A 20,429-nucleotide genomic window follows, 5' to 3' on the forward strand; every position below is an offset into this window, starting at 1 on the left:
ATGTGGATTCTGATTGAAGCATCCCTAACTACACCAAGAGCGCTGCCTCTGAGTTCCATTCCTTCCTTTACGGGGAGAACAGTCTCATTTACTATCTGTCAAGTACAATAGCCGTGCTCCCTTTTACGTACTAAACATTTCCGAATTATGACGGTGTAAACAGCTTACACGCATGCCTCTTCACCTGCATTTCCAAAGGAAAGGAGGCTCTGCGGGCTTAGTGCCTAAATTCATTTGGCAGCAAAGTCAAACCTGATTTGAGGTAACACTATTTTTAGTATTAATACCCGAATTAGCATGAAAATCTGCAAGTTTTTCTATGGAAGTATAAATCTGCGTGACTAACGGGTATTACAAAATGGAAAATGTATTGCCGCATTACCGGTGGGGAAACTTGATTCTAAAGAACATCTGGCTGCATCCAGACTAGGACATTATGGACTGACACTATGAAAGAGCATCCCTAAAGGACACTGTATCTTATGGCCAAATGTTCTTTTAAGAGCCTGCCCTTAACCCTGGGAGTTTCATAGAACAGTAAAATTCAGTACAAGGCTGTGGACCTGAATACGTGAACCAGTCTTTGAATTTGTTGATAAGAGCAGTAGCCAAAACGAGAATGTGTGTTTGGTGAACTCCATGGTTCTTTATACTGTATGTCTGGTCTGCAGTTTCTATAGGTCAGGACTGAATGGCCCATGGAGAGGTTTCATTTAACGACCAAGTGAATTCTCGCTGGCTCCGGTTTCTGGCAAACCTTGTTTTTCATTTCGATTGCTTTCCAGGTGCTACTGGCATTGAAGATCGTCTGCAGGAGGGGGTCCCTGAGTCTATAGAAGCCCTTCACCAAGCTGGCATCAAGATCTGGATGCTGACAGGGGACAAGCAGGAGACAGCTGTCAACATAGCTTATGCATGCAAACTCCTGGAGCCAGATGACAAGCTCTTCATCCTCAATACACAGAGTCAGGTATGCGTGATGAGCCAAATGTTCTCCTTAAACTCCAAGCCCAGAGGCCATTAGGAGATGGATGGAGGGAAGGAAAAAGAAAGGCCGATCGTCTGTAGCTTCTTGATGTTGTGCCGCTGAGTGACCTGGCTCGTATCTGGGAGGATGCCATAGAGGTTCTAAAGGCCTGATTCAGAGGCATCATGGATGAATACAAGCATTAAGATAAACTTCCTTTTTTTAACTTCTCACCCCCTGACTGTATGACTAGGGATTTGTCAAAACAGACAAAAATGAGTATACATGTGAAACCTTGAGACTGGAGCCTACTTCCCTTTTAAGTTGAAGGGAAGTAGTCTTTTTTTTTTTTTTTTTTTTTTTTAAATGATAAATGTTAAAATTAGGCTCTCAGCACAATCCTGCCCTCTAGTGGTACATTTAGAAAGTGCTCCTAAGAGCATCTAACATTTGTAGAAATAAAGGGGATGGAGTTGTTAACGCAAGCAGAGTGACTTGAAAAGATTTTGAACCACCCCCCCCCCAGCCCCGTACACACACACCCATTAAGCATCAGGGTGGACATTTGAATAAGTTACGTGTCACGTGAAATATTTACCACTCCTGACCAAGTAAGTGTCCTTGGAGAGTTACTTGCCCCGTGCGGCTTCTTCTTCCTTGCCTGTCATAGATGGTAACACCCTTGCCCAGAGGTGGTTATGAGCAAAGCTGAGGAAATGTCTTCTCTCGGCATTTGTTTAGTGAAGGGCTTCTGCAGAGTTGGGGGCTTCCTCTTGCAGATGGTCAGCAGCACCTAAAAAAATGCTAAATGCCTCAATTTCTATTGAGAGATTTGGTGAGCAAACAACAACAACAACAGAAAAGTAATTAGTGTTGTTGAAAGGCTGCCGCCAACCAGGGTTCAATTCCTGGAACCAAGTTGACCACACATACATGTTATTAAACATTCAAACCATGTGGAAGCCCTTTTAGAAAAGATAAAATAGTAAAATCGTGCCCTCAAAGAAAGCCTATTGACGGGCCAGGCATCCTTCCAGATGACTCCAAGTCTGCATAATGGGAAACCAAGCACAATGTTGCATGCTTCATGGGCCTGGGGCTCCACGCATTTGTCAGGAGAAGTGCATCCTGTGTCTGTGAGAACAGACATGGTGATCCCTGTCATCATGAGAAGTGGGGCAGAGCATCGCTCAGGTCAGATGTGTCAATCACTCTGTGCTACCAAAGGGAGCTTGGCTTCAAAGGGGACACTTGGTAGGACCTGGAGGTATTTTTAGTTGGCACATTTGGGGTAGAATGGATGCTACTGGTTTATAGTAATCAAAGGTCAATGGTAACCGCCAAGTGTCTTGTACTTCCCAGAACAGCACCATACACAATGATTTTTTTTTTTTAATAGTTCAAGTATCAGTGCTGCCAAGAGTGAGACAGAGTGTTTTATATCTAGGAAATAATGAATATAGCTATAAGTTGGTCAGTCAGCTAGTGCTCACACTGGCATGCCATTAAGCTTCTGATATTCTGTACCAGTTTCCCTTTTAAAAAAATTTAAACATCTGTGTGTATATGTGTGAATGTGTATGTGTGTAGGTATGTGTGGATGTGTATGTGTGTAAGTATGTGTGTATGTGTGTAAGTATGTGTGTATGTGTGTAAGTGTGTGTGTATGTGTGTAAGTATGTGTGTATGTGTGTGTATGTGTGTAAGTATGTGTGTATGTGTATGTGTGTAAGTATGTGTGTATGTGTGTAAGTATGTGTGTATGTGTATAAGTATGTGTGTGTATGTGTGTAAGTATGTGTGTATGTGCATGTGTGTAAGTATGTGTGTATGTGTGTATGTGTGTGTGTGTGTGTGTGTGTGTGTGTGTGAATACATGAGTGTGCACGTACATGTAAAGGTCAGAGTTCAATTTCTAGTGTTGGTCCTCAGGGACTATTTTTTTTTAATTTTTTTTTCTGTCTGTATCGGGGTCTCCCATTGCCTTGGGACTTGCTGATAGGACTACATTGGTCTGCCAGCAAGGTCCAAGGATCTGCTGGTTTCCATCTGTGTCTGCCTCCCAGTTGCTGGGTTTGCCAGCAGGACCACTATGCTCAGCCTGAGCCCCCCACCCCCCCACCCCCAGCTTCTGGGCGCTGAACTCATGTCCTCAAACTCGAAAACACTTTGCCAACTGAGCTGACTCCCCAGCTCAACTAAACTTGCTTTCAGCTGATACATGAAAATAAAAATGATATTAGTGTGGTGTCATGTGATGTTTCAATGCATCTTTACATCCCATGACATGTAAGTCAAATCTAACAAATTAACCTCCTCATTTCTCATCACTCACTGTGTCTGTTTTTGTTGTTGTTTTGGTTTGGTTTGGATTTTTGTTTTGTTTTGAGATAGGGAGATAGAATTTCTCTGTGTAGCCCTGGCTGTCCTGGGACTAGCTCTGTAGATCAAGCTGGCCTCAAACTCATGGAGATCCATCTGCCTTTGACTCCAGATTAAAGGCCTTCGCCACTACATCCAGACTCATTTCTCATTTCTTTATGATAAAAGCATGTAAAACCCTTTCTTCTAGATTTTGGTTTTAGAAACATAGTAAATATTTTTTTATTAACTTAGAGGCTTTACTGATTAGTTAAAAATTATCATGATTATAAAATATATACATATATATATATATATATATATATACAATTTATGTTGGAAGACATTTAAAACTACCAGTTTAAGAAGTAATTAGTGCAGGACTGGAGAGATGGCTCAGCGGTTAAGAGCACTGACTGCTCTTCCAAAGGTCCTGAGTTCAAGTCCCAGCAACCACATGGTGGCTCACAATCATCTGTGATGAGATTGGATGCCCTGGTCTGGAGTGTCTGAAGACAGGTACAGTGTACTTACATATAATAAATAAATAAATCTTAAAAAAATAAAGTAACTAGTGCATATCTAGTTGATATTAGCTGCTATTGCTAACTTCATTCATGTGAATTTTCTATACAGTTCAAGACAATAGGGATATTTAATTTCATTTTGTGAATCTTGGTTCAGTAACTACTCTGTAAATATCCCTTTCCCAGTCTCAATTCCTCAGGAGTCCCTAAAAACCAAAAAGAACTCAGATCACAAAGCCCAAGCTGTCCTGTGTGGATTATGGGATATCTAGAGTCATGTGTAGAAACTTTACAAATTTCTATGAACTCCACTACTGGCAAAACTGTATCCACTTAGAAGCCTTCATCATTTCCATCCATAGGAAGGTTTTTTTCTGTAGTGTTCACATTATTAAATCCTAACATTGGTTGTTCAGACAGACAGACAGCTCAGACATATAGACACAGCTCGTTCAGTTTAAGTTGTGTGCTTATAGAAATTTTCTCCTAAAAATAATAACTCAGTATTTATAACCTTTTTTAGAACTAAAAGACTTTCCATGCATGAGCTCATTGAACAATTGAACAAGTACAACTCACTTTATAGAGAAAGACACCAAAATATTGTGATTTCTTGTTGAGTGTTAAATAACAAACGTTGAAGTTGGTATCTCCTACTTTAAGATATTTCTATATTACACTGTGATTGACAGATTATATATAAACAACCACTCTCTACAGTGGATGGAGTTACATTTATAGCGTTACCTTGAACCCGAGTTAGTGAATAGTGACTGCTGTCCTCAGGGAGATTCACAGTTTACTTCGTGTTGGCCTGGAGTCACAATATGGTGCCAACTCATCAACACATAACATTGTGTCTTTCTCTCATGATAACTTAGTTAATATTAATTGTGAATCCATTCACATTAAGTGCATGGGCAGCCTCACTCCAATTCCTACCTGAAAAGAGTGTACTTACCAGCAAGTTCTCAGTACTGTACGTTGTTGCCATTGAGTATTTAGAAACACTAGGAACACTGTAGTTAGGAGTCAGTTCTTATAGCCAACAAAGCCTCAGCCAAAAGGAGAATGATGAGAAAAAGCAGTGCCACCCATCAGAATCTCAGCATTTGGGAGGCAGAATGAGTTCACGGACAGCCAGAGCTACATAGAAAAATTCTATCTCAAAAACTATAGTAATAATACTAATAATACTAATAATAAAATAATAAATTACCAATGTGTTCAGCTTCTGCTGGAGAACATATAACACGTGACCCAGATATCACTTTTCCTGTCAGTATAGGACTCTAAAATCCTGAGAGTTTAGATTAAAAATAAATGGTAACAAGTACCTGAACTCACAAATCTAGAAGTCATGAATAGTTAAGACTGTATGTGTGTGTATATGTGCATGAATGTATGTGTGTGTATATGTGCATGAACATATGTGTGTGTGCATTTGTATATGTATGTGTACATGTGTATATGTGCATCCTGCTAAATATTAAACATCTTTGTGTACTCATGAAGCTGCAAGTGACTCGCAACTGTATTAGGAAGACTACCTATCCAGACTGTAAGCTACCATACAGTGTCAATGCTACCAAGAATTTTATATTAATATATTATGTTCCACTATAAACATCACGTCCTATGGAATATTCTGACTTTCAAAGACTAGGAAGTATTCTGATTTCTAAATTATGCCATATTAATTTCATCAAACTCAAAAACATTTGTATAAGTAGTTTTCCTACTGTATTTTGGGTCTGTAATAAGTGTATGTGACTTTTCCTACCATTACTTTAGAGGTACATGGGACCAAATTTGTGCTAAAGTTAGGGTAGTTGGGTAGCTCCATCGTATAGCTGGATCTGGACTTTTCTCTATTCTGAGGTACTATAACAAACTCTGTGAGCTGAGGACTGCATAGAAGACAAGAGGTGTATATAGCCCGCAGTTTGAAAGCTCACAAGCATGGTGCCAGCTATAGCTTCTGCTGGGTGTCCCATGGTGGAGAGCATTCCGTGGGTCTTGCGCGCGTCCGACTAGACCAGCAAGAACGACGCTGCAACAGGATCCTTTTGCACACGTTTATTGGGAGAGCTTGATTGTAGAGGCAAAGAGACCCTGAGCCCAGAACTGGTGCTGCTTATATAGGCCTAGGAGAGGCGTGTCTCACACCCGATTGGTTATGCACTATGCCTCATTTGCATGTTCCTCATCTGATTGGCTACTCTCTCTCTCAGTATCTCACAGCACCTCATTAACATACCTTATTTGCATGTCTCACATCTGATTGATTATTCTCTCAGTACCTCATTATCATACCTCATTTGCATGTCTCACATCTGATTGGTTATTCTCTCAGTACTTTGCAGAGCCTCATTATCATGCCCGGGCCAGGCAGTGTTTTGGCAAAAAACTTTACTGCATAAGTAAGCATTGGTCGTTTGCCCAAACTTATGCATGGTGGCCAGCAGAAGCCTGTGCCACTCTGCAACGGCACATGTGGCTTCCCACACGTGGACATATGTGTACAGATGGTGAGTGATGGAAAGCTCTCTGGGAGGAGAGGAACCACAAGGGTAAGGCAGGGCCATGCTAGCTTCTTTCCCCATCTTCCTGGAACTAGTCTGTTTCTAGTAGACTAACTCATTGTGAAAGACCAGCACCCTTCATGTGGACGGTCATGACCCATGACCATCCACAGGGCTCTACCTCTTAAAGGCCCCAGCACTGTGCAAACTCACTCATGATAATTATGCATAATATGATCATTAAGTCTTTAAAAGCATCATGCTTTTGTATCTGTTCCAACTTTTTCTTTATCCCTTGTATTTTATTGTGGGTTAAGAAATGCTTGGTAAATCAGCACTTAAAAAAAAATCACTTTAAAAATCACTCATGGATGTTCTTGTATCAGTAAGCTATTTCAAGATAAGTTCAAGTCTTCCATTTCTAGATCTCAGATCTAGACGTAATGATCATTTGATGTAGTACTTCCTGAGTAAGTGTATTGTTTGTTAGTCATCCTGAGTAGACTCCACTCAGCAAATATTTGATGTTGAGTGCCCGTATGTGCTCTTGAGGGCATGGGTTCATGCATATGTGAGTGCAGAATCTAGAGTGGTCCCAGAATCCAGAAGAACATGTTGGATCCCACTAAAACCTAAGTTATAGGTGTTTGTGAGCTTCCAGAACAGCTGTTCTCAATCTTCCTAAGGCTGTGACCCTTTAATACAGTTCCTCATATTGTGGTGACCCCAACCATAAAATTATTTTTATTTCATCTTTATAACTGTAATGTTGCTACTTTAATGAATTGTAATTTAAAATGTCTGTTTTCTGATGGTGTTAAGCTACCCCTGTGAAAGGGTCCTTAGATGCCACCAGGGGGTCATGACTCAGAGGTTAGGGACCTCTGCTCTAGTGAGTCCTGGGAGCTGAACTCCGATCTTCTGCAAGAGCACTGTGCTGATGAACTGTCTCTAGCCAGGAAGTGCCTTTTTTCTTTATTCACTACAAGGATTGAAAAGTGACTTAGAGAACTGAGGGTGTAACTCATTCAGAGTACACGCTTAGCAGACGTTAGGCCAGAGGTACAGTCTCTAAAACATCAAGAACCAAACCCAAACAGATTAGAAGGGATAACTACCATTAAAGCATTTCCTGTGTCAGTCAGGTGCTACAGATGTATACGAAGCTGATGTGATAAATGCCACTAAGACCATCCTGACCAGAGTACAAGCTCTGTGAGGACAGATGTCCCAAGCCCAGAATATTTTCTCATATACTTCCTTAGCAAATGATTCTTAGAGGATTAATGTGTCAAGTAAAAAGAAGATGCAAACGTTAGTCACTGCCTAAAACATCTGTATATATCAGTTGGTCAGTACTTGAAGCAATGTTAGGATGGAGGCAATGTGTGCCTTTTGCAGATGAGGGAGGTGATGTGTTTGCTTAATGCCAAACGACTAGTAGTTGGTGGCCTGAGACCTGAGGACTCTCGAGATCCACTTCTGGGGAAGAGATACAGCTGATATGATGGAATTTTGCATCCCCGGTAGACATTTTACCTGTAAAAACTGTGTCTGCGGTGCTTCCTTCTTACCTGGCCTCAAGTTCACAGAAGCCCACAAGAGAGCTGCAAAATTGAAAAGATATGAAGTGGGCTCTTTGACAGTAGCCTATGGTTCACTACCCAAGGCAGCTGTGATCCAGCAATTGCGAAAGAAGGAGAATGAAAAATTGAGCCAGCTCTCCAGAGGTGCCCTGAGGTTAACTGTCTCTACATCTTTGTTCAAGGATGCCTGTGGGATGCTGATGAGTGCAATTTTGGAAGAACTTCAGAAGAGAGCTCAAGTGTCTCCGGAGCTGGCATCATCAAGAAAGAACTTTCCTCAGCCCCCTGACACTCAGGGCCAGGGACGTGCGGGACTTGTTATCACTGGGAAGACCCTGGAGTTTGCCCTGCAGGAGAGTCTGCAAAGGCAGTTCCTTGAGCTGACTGCGTGGTGCCAAGCTGTGATCTGCTGCCGAGCCACCCCACTTCAAAAAAGTGAGGTGGTGAAATTGGTTCGAAACCATCTCCATGTGATGACCCTAGCCATTGGTGAGTAGAGGTACGAGGGTGAGGACCCTGCCCTGTGTTCTCCTTCGTATGTTCCCAGAGGCTGATCCTTTGCCTGTCCTTCCTTCTGTATATAATATGTGGAATCTGTCTTTCCGTCTGTCTGTCTGTCTGTCTGTCTATCCATCCATCTATCTATCTCCTTATAATTCTGTATTTTCTTTTTGAGCTGCACTTTTTTCCCCTCCCCTCTACTTCTGTATGTACGACTTTCCTCCCCTCCTGCCTCTCTGATCCCCACTGTGAACCTGATGTTAGGGATGGAGCACAGAGAACAGTATGAGAATATCCTGTGGGTTATATCTTAGACCCCACATCAACTTAGTTTCCTAGAGTTAGCTATTGAACTGTGGAACTGAAAGCCTCAGGTGTTCTACCCTTAGGAAAGTTACATTTAGTTCTACAAAACATTTATCCTTTCAATGCATATATCGGAGTGACATTTCTTTACCAGGCTTCCCCTTATCACCCCAGGCAATAGCTATAACACAGAATCTATAACTGATATCTTTCTTATAGCGCACACAGCTCGCACAAATGAATGAGGAACTAAATGTGAGTGTGGAGATTATCAGTTAACAAATGCTATTGAAAAAAATAAGGAAAAGATTTGCCATTTTAAATTCAGTTCTCTGAGCAGTAACAGCTGCTTCAGCCTTTTAAGCTTGCTTTGCTTGATCAAAACACTCTTCAGAAGACTGTACCACAGGATAAAGTCTAAATTAGGCTTTTTTTTTTTTTTTTTGAGACTTCCTTTGTCAATGTAATTAATCTGAATCTTTTTACTTTAGCCCCAGGCAGACTTTTCAGACAAGGGCAAAAGGCAGCCATGTTCTTCACCAAAATATCACAAGAACAGTCTCTAAGGAACATAGTAACATGCTTCTCTTCTGAGAGCTCTTAAGCCAGGGCCCCACAGTTCAAATCATTCAGCATCAATTTCTTCCATATTCTTACTAGGATGGCCCATTAGGCCCCACTTAAAGCATGCCTCCGCTTTGGAAATCCAAAGTCCCCAAATCTACATTCTTGTAAACAAAAATATAGTCAGGCCCATCACAGCAATACCCCAGTACCAGGCATCAACTTCTGTCTATCGTAGTTAGGGTTTTATTGCTGTAAACAGCTACCAAGATAGAAGACCAAGGCAACTCCTATAAAGGACAACATTTAATTGGGACTGGCTTATAGGTTCAGAGGTTCAGATCATTGTCATATAGGTGGGAACATGACAAGAGTCCAGGCAGGCATTACTCGGGAAGAGCTACAAGTTCTACATCTTGATCCGATTGCAGACAGGACAAGACTGGCTCCCATGTGGCTAGGAGAAGAGTCTAAAAGCCCACCACCACAGTGACACACTTCCTCCAATAAGGCCACACCTTCCAATAGTGCCACTCCCTAGGTCAAGCATATTCAAACCACTACAGGATCCACATGCCTGTAGGCAAGTCTGTAGGGACATTGTCTTAACTAGTAATTGGTTTGGGATGGCCCAGCGCATGTGGGCAGTGCTGCCCTGGATACTAGTCCTAGTGTGCATAAGAAAGCAGGCCAAGCAAACTAGGGATAGGAAACCGGTGAGGAGTACTCCTCAATGGTTTCTGCATCAGTTTCTGCCTTCCAGGTTCCAGCCTTGAGTTCCTGCCCGCTTCCCTAGGTCATAAATTATGATTCATGAGATGAAATAAGCCCTTTCCACCTCAAGTGGCTCTTTTTGTTATGGTGTTTGATCACAACCATAGACTCTTAAGATACATAACATGAAGGATTTGAAGAGAGTACTGAGCTTGGAATTTTTCCTGATGGTAGGGAGAGGCTACATTTAATTCTCTTAATTAGTTTCTAAGTAACTCTGGAACATGGGATAAAGCTCATAGGGCCAACTTGTTCCCTTGAATATCCACTAGGGTTTGAATGTTTCACTCCTCTCACACATCTCATGTTTTCTTCTGCCTTGTGAAGGTGACGGTGCCAATGATGTTAGCATGATACAAGTGGCTGACATTGGGATCGGTGTCTCAGGTCAAGAAGGCATGCAGGTGAGTACACACCCAAGTGCCATGACCATAATCTGCCTACAGAGGAAAAGCTTCTTCATGATAAATTTGTAGTGGGACAATGAAGCTATGGTGTGGGAAGCAAAGGAGGCTGGACCTTCAGCCAGTCCACCGTCGGTCGCTTGTGACTACAATGTGGTTCTAGCTAGTCTCTGCTGCGTTCATGAGTTCTCCTTTTTAAAAGCATATGGACGTTACAAGATTTCACTTTGTAGGCATATGATGGCTTTGTTAAATTCTCACTGGGAGAAATCTACTAGCATTTGAATACATGACATGAAGAATGTAGAGGACTGGGGTTGGGGGAAGGGAAAGGGAAGGAGACATGAAAGAATGAGGACAAGGAAGATGTGACTGTGCCTATCTGTGTGTGTTATGCATGTATATATGTATGTACATGTGTATATGTAGTCTCTCTTTCTGCATCTGCTTGGAAGGTAAGTTAACAGATTTGGGTTTACTGCACCTGCTAGGCAGTGTGTGTTCTAGCATGTTCCTTTGCCCACTATAGCCTTCCCTCTCTGTCACCTCTGCAGGCTGTGATGGCCAGTGACTTTGCCATCTCTCAGTTCAGACACCTCAGCAAGCTTCTCCTGGTGCACGGGCACTGGTGTTACACCCGGCTCTCCAACATGATTCTCTATTTTTTCTACAAGAATGTGGTAAGTACCTGCTGAGAATTTGCCACCTTCCCCACCAATCCAACCTTCTACTGCTGGTTGCCTCAGGGATGAAGAGGAGTACCACGATGCTAACTTGCTGTGCTCGCTAGTATCTGGAGGACAGCCGGAAGCTGTTCTAAGTGTCTCCAGAGATAATCTGGGAATGTGTACGTTTGAACTATTGACAACCAATTGCCAGGCCCGTCCATCTGCTGGCACGCTCTGCTCGCTGTGCGTTTACATTCCATTAAGTCCTGACGGGTTCATTTCAAATCCAGCTTTTGACCTTCCGTAAAAAGATAGTGACAAGCAGGATTACAAAATGGCTCAGGCTGTCAGGAGGAAATGAAAAGGTTTGCTTCTGTGGTACTTGGGGAGGCAAATAAGTAAATAAATGAGTAAATAAATAAACAAGTCCACGGCTCCAAAATAATGGCTCTTGTAATATATCAAAGAGGGCAAGAGAGGAAAATCCAATTGCAAGGATTTTTTTCTACTCAGCTCATAAAGTCTCTTTATGCTTGGTAGATATTTTGTGATCATGGTATTATTATTGCTTGCTTGGGATAATCAGAAATTGCTTGGAAACCCTGGTGTCTAATTTTAGTGTTCCATTTAAATTACACATACCTTTGTTCCTTCTTTCCTTCCTCTTTTTCTTCCTTTTATTTCTTTAATTATTTTTTTTCAGGCAGTGTCGAGCCCAAGATGGCCTGGAATTCACTATGTAGTCCAGGCACACCTCAAACTTGTAGTATTCCTCCTGCCTCAGCATACTGAGTGCTGGGATTACAGACACATAGCAGCATACTGGACTTCAGTTTTCTTTCTTACACATTCATGTTGACTCATTTGATTCTTCGAGGTGGACAAGTAACTAGCTACATTATGGTCTTTAGACTACATTTGCTCTTGGGTCTTTCAAAGCAGAGTTTTTGCTGGGCTGGTCTCGTTTAAGATACGATGCTGGGGAAAGATGAACCTGCAGGGCAGCCACTTCCTCGTGCTTCTTCCAAAGAGACCGTCCAATATTACCACAAGAATCCCATGCTTTGGGACCCTCAGTCTCAAGATAACTGAATGCTGCCTATTCTGTTGGCACCTTTCCTTGTAACTACTGGGCAGGGTGGTGGGAAAAAATACATGTGTGGCGGTGTGACGTGTCTTCTCTGAGCCAGGTGTTCAACCTTTGTTCTCTTCATCTGGAGTGAAAATATCTGCAACTCTGCCACTTGTATGGCAAATAAATGGCTGGGTAGCTTTGTGCAAATGTCTTATTCTCTTTGCGTCTCAGCGGCTTAGATTATTCGGCACACAATGGCAAAGAACCACAATGATAGCAATGGAAAACTCCCGCAGTCTAAGAGCCAGAAGTTTGAAATCAGAGTGGGTGTGGTTGGGCTTTGGTAATGGGCCTTTCAGGCTACATCCTCTCAGGGTAGAGCAAAGCCACCAGAGGTGCATTTTAGAGAAACGTTAATCCCATCCCCACAGGCTGTACAATGACGACCTAAATAAGTTTAGCATCTGGCCTCTGCTTCTATCACCATCGCAGTGGAGGCTAAGATTCGCATGTATATATTTTGAGGATTCAGAAATACTTTCATTTATCACCTATAAAACGGGAGCAACAATAGTTCCTAAGTTGTTATGAAGACTAAATGAATTCTTTGTAAGTCATTTAGAATCGTGCCAGCACCACATAGTACTGGTGTGTGTATGTGTATAATTTAATAAGATATCCATTAGAGACAAAACACAATTAGAGAACTACATAACAAGCTGAATTCTTCCATCTCTGGTTGTGGACAAAGCCGCAGAAGGCTGAAGGTGTGGCTCTCAGCAGCGAAGCATGTAGGATGCCTGTTCAGAATGCATACGGATGTCTCTAAGATCGGAACATCTTTCTTTGTGTCCCCAGGCCTATGTGAATCTCCTTTTCTGGTACCAGTTCTTTTGTGGGTTTTCAGGAACATCTATGACAGACTACTGGGTGCTGATCTTCTTCAATCTCCTCTTCACATCTGTCCCTCCCATCATTTATGGCGTTTTGGAGAAAGATGTTTCGGCAGAGACCCTCCTGCAGCTGCCTGAACTTTACCGGAGTGGTCAGCGATCAGAGGTAAGTGTTTAAGCAGCACTGGATCAGCAGATGCCTAGCATGCTGAAGCCGGCATGTTTCCGGTCAGCTAGGTCTGGATATTATAAGATACTCAGGGGTATTTAACATGCCTGGTTGCTTTCAATGCTCTATACCTTCTTAGCTCTGTGTCCCTTGTAATACAGTTCTTTATGTTGTAGTGACCCCCCCAACTATAACTATTTTGTTGCTACTTCATAACTGTAATTTTGTTGCTGTTATGAATTATAATGTAAATATCTAATATACATAATATCAGGTATGTGACACACACACACACACCCCAGGTTGAGAACCACTGCTCTGTACACATGGCAAATGTTAAGTCAGTGGCCTGTGACATCAACATAAGTCTTTAAAGTTCTTATGTACTTATAAGAAGAAATTCAGAGTTTGAAACCTTGTTAAAGCCAGGTGACCTTTGTTAAACGCCACTGCTCAACCTCTTAGGCTCCCTAGGAAACCTTTTTCGGCCTCGTTTATCTTCACACAGACACCTTTTGAGACCGAAGCCAGTACTTTTCCTATTCCAAAATGAGGGCCTGCTCCTTAAATGTAGTCAGTAATTTCCCCCCAAACTGGCAGCGTTAGTGGATGATAGAGCCAGGCTGTGAAACCAGCCCATTCTGGTTCCCGAGTTAAATCCTTCAGACTCCAGATCCACACAAAACAGTAGTGATCAGAGTGGCTCCTTCTGGGGAACTTCCCAGCAGCTATGGGGTTTCCAGGTCTGGGAGTCAGCCTGGAAATATGGTAATATTTACCTTTCTTAAACTCTTTGCTATCTGAAAGCCAAACACTGCTGGTCTGTGGTAATTAACTCTTGCTGTCTAGCAGAAGGGGAGGAGGGAAAGGATTTATTGCTAGCACTCCCTTCTCTGGCCAAGCAGCCAGAACCCTTCACTGGCCAGGCTGGTTAACTCCTTCTGCCCCAGAGAGGAAAAAGAAAGATGTCACTCACACAGACATACACAAGCCGGTGAAGTGGAAAATGGCTACATCACTACATTTGGATGGATGGATGGATGAATGGATGGATGAGTGGATGAATGGATGGATGGATGAGTGGGTGGGTGGGTGTATGGCGCAGAGCCCCCAAAGCCAAACCATCATCTTTAGTTCTTTTCTCTGGCCTTTTATAGACAAAAGTTCTTCAGAAAATTACCTCAGAGATAAAATGTTACATAAAATGGGACTTACAGAAGGATGTTGATATTAAGTTCAAAGCAGTGTTTCATTCTGTAAGCTCAGTATAAGTTCAAAGCAACAGTTTCTCATGACCATGTCTTATCATAGGGAACACCTGTGGCTTCATCCTTGGACCCAAATGCTTTTCCTTGAACACAAATTTGTCTGAAGTCTATATCTCTTTTTAGTGTAATTATGAGAGCTCATTGTGTTTCTTATTATGCAGCCTTTACTTATTATGAGGAGTGGACACATTCTATGCTTGATTCTAACTTTATTACATCTTTGTAGCAGAACAGCTAAAGCCATCTCTTAAAACCTTCTTCCTAAGATCAAATCAGGACTTATATAAAATCTTTAGTTCATCTAAACAGCACTAATTCATGAAAGTTCATCTTTATGTTCATCTGCAAGAAATCTGTTCAATAGAGTGGACTAATGTCCAGGGATTATTATATTAATTTAGTAATGACAGGAAAGGCATATCAGCTACAAGAAGCAATCCTGAGATGAAGTCTCTTTGGGACCTTGCCTCATAGAGCTCACCATTGCAGACCGTACAAAAATGGTGAGCCACCTCCTGGAAGGCCACCTGCTAGCCTTAGCTTAGCCTAGGCGGCTCCTGACAGGCTCCCATTTCCAGTCCACTGATCCCTAAGTCCTAGCCACTCAGCACTGGCTCCTCTCCTGCTTCCCAGAATCTACTGCTCCCTTATATCTCCCCTAAAGGATTATGGGTAATAGACAGGGTAGTCTATCACCTAGGGTGGCTGTCCAAATACTCTTGTTTCTGATTCGTCTTTCTCAAGATTAATAAGGCCAACATGGTTGTAACAAGAAATTTGCACAACAAAAGACATTTCTAAGTGCTTAATGTAATTTAATCCCCCAAATATCCCTCAAGACAAGGGCTGCCTCTACTTTGTAGGTGGTGCAAGACAAGCATAAGGTGCTGGTTTTAGTAACCTGGTCTTGATGCTGAGCTAGTGAGTGTAACAGATGCCCCTCTGCCCACATCTGTACTGACATTTGTTGCCGTTTGTGTTCCTGATCATGGCCATCCTGACTGGAATGGATCATAATTTGGTTTTAATCTGCACTTCCCTGATAGCCAAAGGGTGTTGAATGTTCTTAAATTATTTACTAGCCACCAGGCGTCTGGCGCACGCCTTTAATCCCAGCACTTGGGAGGCAGAGGCAGGCAGATTTCTGAGTTCGAGGCCAGCCTGGTCTACAGAGTAAGTTCCAGGACAGCCAGGGCTACACAGAGAAATCCTGTCTCGAAAAACAAAAAAAACAAAAACAAAAAAATTATGTACTAGCCATTTTATTTCTTGTTCTGAGAACCTTCTGCTTAGTTCTATAGCTGTATTTTATTTCATTTCACTTTTCTCATTATTATAACCAAGTACTTGGCATAGCCTATTATGTGAGGAAAGATTTATTTTACATGACAGGGCTTTTTTCCCCCCTTTTCCATTTTGTTTTGTTTTGTTTTGTTTGTGGCTGGTGATGTTAGGAGGGACAGGGGGAGGGAAGATTGAAGGTGGTGGGTAGAGCAATTCAAAGACTCAGCACTTGGGCAGACAAAGCCAGAGCTGGGCTGGTCAATTTCTGCCTCACTCTTAGGTCCCCAAAGCTCTCAACAGTACCTGCAGCTGGGACCAAGCTTGGAAGACATAAGCTGATCAGAGGACATTTTGTTTTCACATTATAACATGAGAGACTGTGTTGAGGATACAGAGCTGATGGTAATGGGGGTGGGGTAACAGTATATGCAAAGATCGGTGATGGGTTTGGATACGTTTTAGAATAATGCTTTCTGATCAGTAGGCATGGAAAGTTACTACGACTAGTTATCCCTGTTTTCAGTATTTCATAGATCCACAAGGGCTTAGGAACACAGCTCAGTGGCAGAGTGCATGCTTAGCATGTGTGGCCTGGAGTTTAGTCTGTCCCAAGCAGAAGCAACAAACACACATATGCATACACACATGCATGGTCATACACACACACACACACAAACACACACATGCATGAGTACACACTTGTTGATCATGATAAAGTACATCTTATTTTATTTTTTTAGTAAAAATGTAATTACATTTTTTCTCCTCCCTTTTCTTCTAACTGCTTCCATCTCACCTTGTCTCCTCTCAAAATCATGACCTCTTTCTCTTTAGCTGCCATTGTTACATTTATATGTAAATATAAAGACACTTGAGTGTGCACGCACCCACACGTTTTCATACATCTTACCCAATGCAGAATGCCTAAGAGCAACAAAACAGCTGACATGCTGGAGAGGATTGGAGGAAAAAGAAACCTGCAGCCATTGTAAACTGGTCCAGCCACTGGTTTTTCAAGACAGGGTTTCTCTGTATAGCCCTGGCTGTCCTGGAACTCACTTTGTAGACCAGGCTGGCCTCGAACTCAGAAATCCACCTGCCTCTGCCTCCCGAATGCTGGGATCAAAGGCATGCGCCACCACGCCCGGCTTGGTCCAGCCACTCTTTAATGGATCAGAATTCCTCTATGGTTGTTACGTTTCCAGCCATACCGGTACAACAGAGAAGATGTCTTCACTTGCTGCCTTCATTCTCCTACCATGCGTCATGGAATGGAGAACGAAGGAATGGATGATTACTTTGCTCTGACCCTCGTTAATTTTTACCTCTCTCCGATTTGTGTTTCGTCTTCAGGAATACTTGCCCCTCACCTTCTGGATCACCTTGTTGGATGCCTTTTATCAAAGCCTGGTCTGTTTCTTTGTGCCTTACTTTGTAAGTCATTGTTTGCTCCGTGTGCTTGCCACTAATGAGTCATTGATGCTTCGATGTACTTTGCTTCTGGTCTCTGGTTGACTCTCAGTTGACTGACTTTTAACCCCTCACAATATGTGGCCTCATGGATTTAATTAAGTACCCAGTTGAGTTCTCTTAGGTCTCTTGTTAACACTAAACTGTCTACTGATTTTCTTTTCCAGTGGCTTAAATAAAATTTAAATTCTGGCCATATAAATAAATTACCCAAAACTTAATATAAGAAATATAAGAGCTTTATTAGGTGGCTAATTCAATCAGCGTTACACATAGAATATTAAATTTAAATACAGACTATCTTCAAAATTTAATAGAAACCACTTTTTACAAATAAGTTAGAAAGTAACAGAAGTAGGCAAAGAGTATGGAAAAGTTCATTTTAAACATTTACGCTGGCACTGAGCACAACAGACATGGTTGCAAAGTGACTGTCTGCACCTTATTCCAGAAAGAAACATGTGTGTGACCATGAAGTAGGTTGGCAGATCACAGCCCTGTGAGTAAAAATCAATGATGCTTGCTCACCAGGCTGTCAGTTTCTGTACCCTGTTCAAATTAAATTACTTGAATTAGGTTCCCTTGAATATATGGCTATATTACTCTCCAAGAGGAATTTGTACAAAGCAACTGGAAGTGCACTCAGAAATGGGAACTAAGAAAGCAGGGAATTGTATCATTTGAGGAATGGCATAAGAAAGATGCACAGGTAGGGGAGGGCAGTGTTACCTAGAAGTATAAGCTTAGGGCGTTGTAAGTGCTGTTTCAATGGTGTATTAGGTGGAATGTATTTGATATGTTTGTGTGCCTAGAGGAGCTCAAACTATGAATAGATGCTTCCAGAATTGTGCTTCAGAATGAAGAGGAATCCCACCTAAAAGTTCACAGTGTACATAGATAGCCTCTCTGGGAGAGTCCGTCTCTTTTCTGGAAATGGTCTTTTTTCCTAAGTCACCAGTTAGTAGAACTATTGCAGCGAATATTCAAGCCACATTTGAGCCATAGATAAAACGGCGTTACACCGGCAAGTGTGTGCAGTCCTCACGCCCACCTGCTGTGCTTTCCTTGTAGACCTACCAGGGCTCTGACATTGACATCTTTACCTTTGGGAATCCCCTGAACACGGCGGCTCTGTTCATCATTCTCCTCCACCTGGTGATTGAAAGCAAGAGTTTGGTGAGTGCGTTCCTTATGCGGAGGGGTTTGTCTTCTGTTATCAGTGGGCCCTGCTGAGCCCTCCATGGCTATAAGGTCAGCATGGGTAAGAGCAATGAGACAGTGGGCAAAGGGTCTTTCAGGGAAAAACTCAGGGTCACCAGGTGCCATGGGGCCGAGTCCAGGGAAAGGGAAAGACACCTGTGTCTTTGTTTCAGTCACCGGTAGCTACTTCATAGCAGGGTGAGTCCGTGGACAGTAAATCACCATCTGTGCTCAAAAGGCTTCGAGAACAAGCTGATGGCTTTGGAATAAAGTCAACTACATCCTGTGCCGTGACCCCATTCTGTCGTCTTTACTAAATGAGGACTTTATGCCTTTGAGATAATATAAAATATTTTTGATTTCTTTGGGCAAAGTTTTTATTTTTATATATTTTCTTATTACACTTGAGATGAACTTGAAAGCTCCAATAGAGCTCATCAGAACTCATGCAGTAAGACTCTTAACCCATGCCTACCTTCATCTCATTATTCAAGGGATGATGGCTTAATGTCATTCCTCTTCCAGCTTCTCATATGTTTTGAGTTCATTATCAATGTCAGAACCTTGCTACTTGCCATATCTATTAGTAGAGATACTTTCAAATTCCCATTATGTCTTAGTTGGGGTTACAATGTTGTGAAGAGACACCGTGACCAAGGCAACTCATAAAAGAAAGCATTTCATTGGGGCCGCCTTACAGTTTCCGAACTTCAGTCCATTGTCATCATGGCAGGACTGACACATGGCAGCCTGTAGGCAGACCGGTGCTGGAGAAGGAGCTGAAAGTTCTACATCTTGACCTGCAGGCAGCAAGGAAGAGACTATGTGCCACATCTAGTATAGCTTGAGTGTAGACTTCAAAGCCTGCCTACCCAGTGGCACAATTCCTCCAACAAGGCCACACCTATTTCAAAAGGCCACACCTCTTAATAGTGCCATTCTCTGTGGCCAAGCATTCAAACACAGGAGTCTGGGGGGCCATACCTATTCACACCACCAGACCTTGTATTTGTGACTTTTACCAGCTTCAAAAATAATACTTTGGATCATTGTGTATCTCAGCACTCACTCTTTTCCATTCATCTTTTCCCGACTCACCATTAGCTCATTGTCTTCTCTTGCTCTTACGCATAAGCTTAAAAATAATGTATATTATCCATTTAATGATGGGATCATTTGATTCACGTTCATCTTCCTCATCAAATTACAATCTGTGTTGTGAGGTCAGGGCTCAGGCCAGTTTTGTTCGTCACGTAAACCAGTGTGAGACTAAAAAGACTGACTCAGAGTGACCGTTGTGAGTGAGGAGGAAGATACCTGACCATTTGGGGAGTGTATTTACCATCAGGATAAATAGATGGATTTCAAATAGGAACTCACTGAGTGAGGTTATGGTTTAAAATATATGATGCTATGCTACCCAATTATTTTAACAAGTTATAAAGTAGGAATGAATATATGTTTGTCATCCTATGCTTTTCTTATGCAGAATGATCCTATAAACCCCAAATGTGATAAAATGTTAAAATGCAAATAGCAGGTTGGCTGACGGAAATCCAAAATCTGTAGCATTTGGTCTCCTTTGAACATCTGTTTAACTTTTAAACAATTGTCAGGGATAGTTTTGGTTCTGCCAAAAGACATGCCACAGGCTTTGTATGTTCCAGAGGAACGGACACATCATGTATACCAGTTGGCATCATCAGAACCCAGTTCTCCTACCACAGAGAGCCTTGAATACTCTAACACACCAGAAAAGCAAGACTCTGATTTAAAATCACATCTCATGATGATTATAGAGGACTTTAAGAAGGACATAAATAATGCCTTTAAAGAAATACAGAAGAACACAGGTAAACAGGTAGAAGCCCATTTACAGGAAACGTA

At 42.1% G+C, this 20,429-nt stretch overlaps 1 protein-coding gene across 2 annotated transcripts in view; it reads left to right on the forward strand.

The window, feature by feature from the left end:
- The window catches only part of Atp10d (ATPase phospholipid transporting 10D (putative)), a 95,803-nt gene that overhangs the window by 68,549 nt on the left and 6,825 nt on the right, over nucleotides 1-20,429 (forward strand). The window contains exons 15-21 of one of the 2 annotated variants that reach the window (XM_021162656.2): nucleotides 786-970; nucleotides 8,149-8,455; nucleotides 10,439-10,515; nucleotides 11,070-11,195; nucleotides 13,117-13,317; nucleotides 17,226-17,306; nucleotides 18,414-18,518. In XM_021162656.2, the coding sequence (XP_021018315.1) occupies nucleotides 786-970; nucleotides 8,149-8,455; nucleotides 10,439-10,515; nucleotides 11,070-11,195; nucleotides 13,117-13,317; nucleotides 17,226-17,306; nucleotides 18,414-18,518 (1,082 nt within the window). The remainder of the gene's footprint in view (nucleotides 1-785; nucleotides 971-8,148; nucleotides 8,456-10,438; nucleotides 10,516-11,069; nucleotides 11,196-13,116; nucleotides 13,318-17,225; nucleotides 17,307-18,413; nucleotides 18,519-20,429) is intronic. The other variant, XM_029477564.2, reaches the window with a different exon arrangement.

Source organism: Mus caroli, unplaced genomic scaffold, assembly GCF_978045245.1.
Source record: "Mus caroli unplaced genomic scaffold, Mus_caroli_1 scaffold_4, whole genome shotgun sequence".
Classification (NCBI taxonomy): Eukaryota; Metazoa; Chordata; class Mammalia; order Rodentia; family Muridae; genus Mus; species Mus caroli.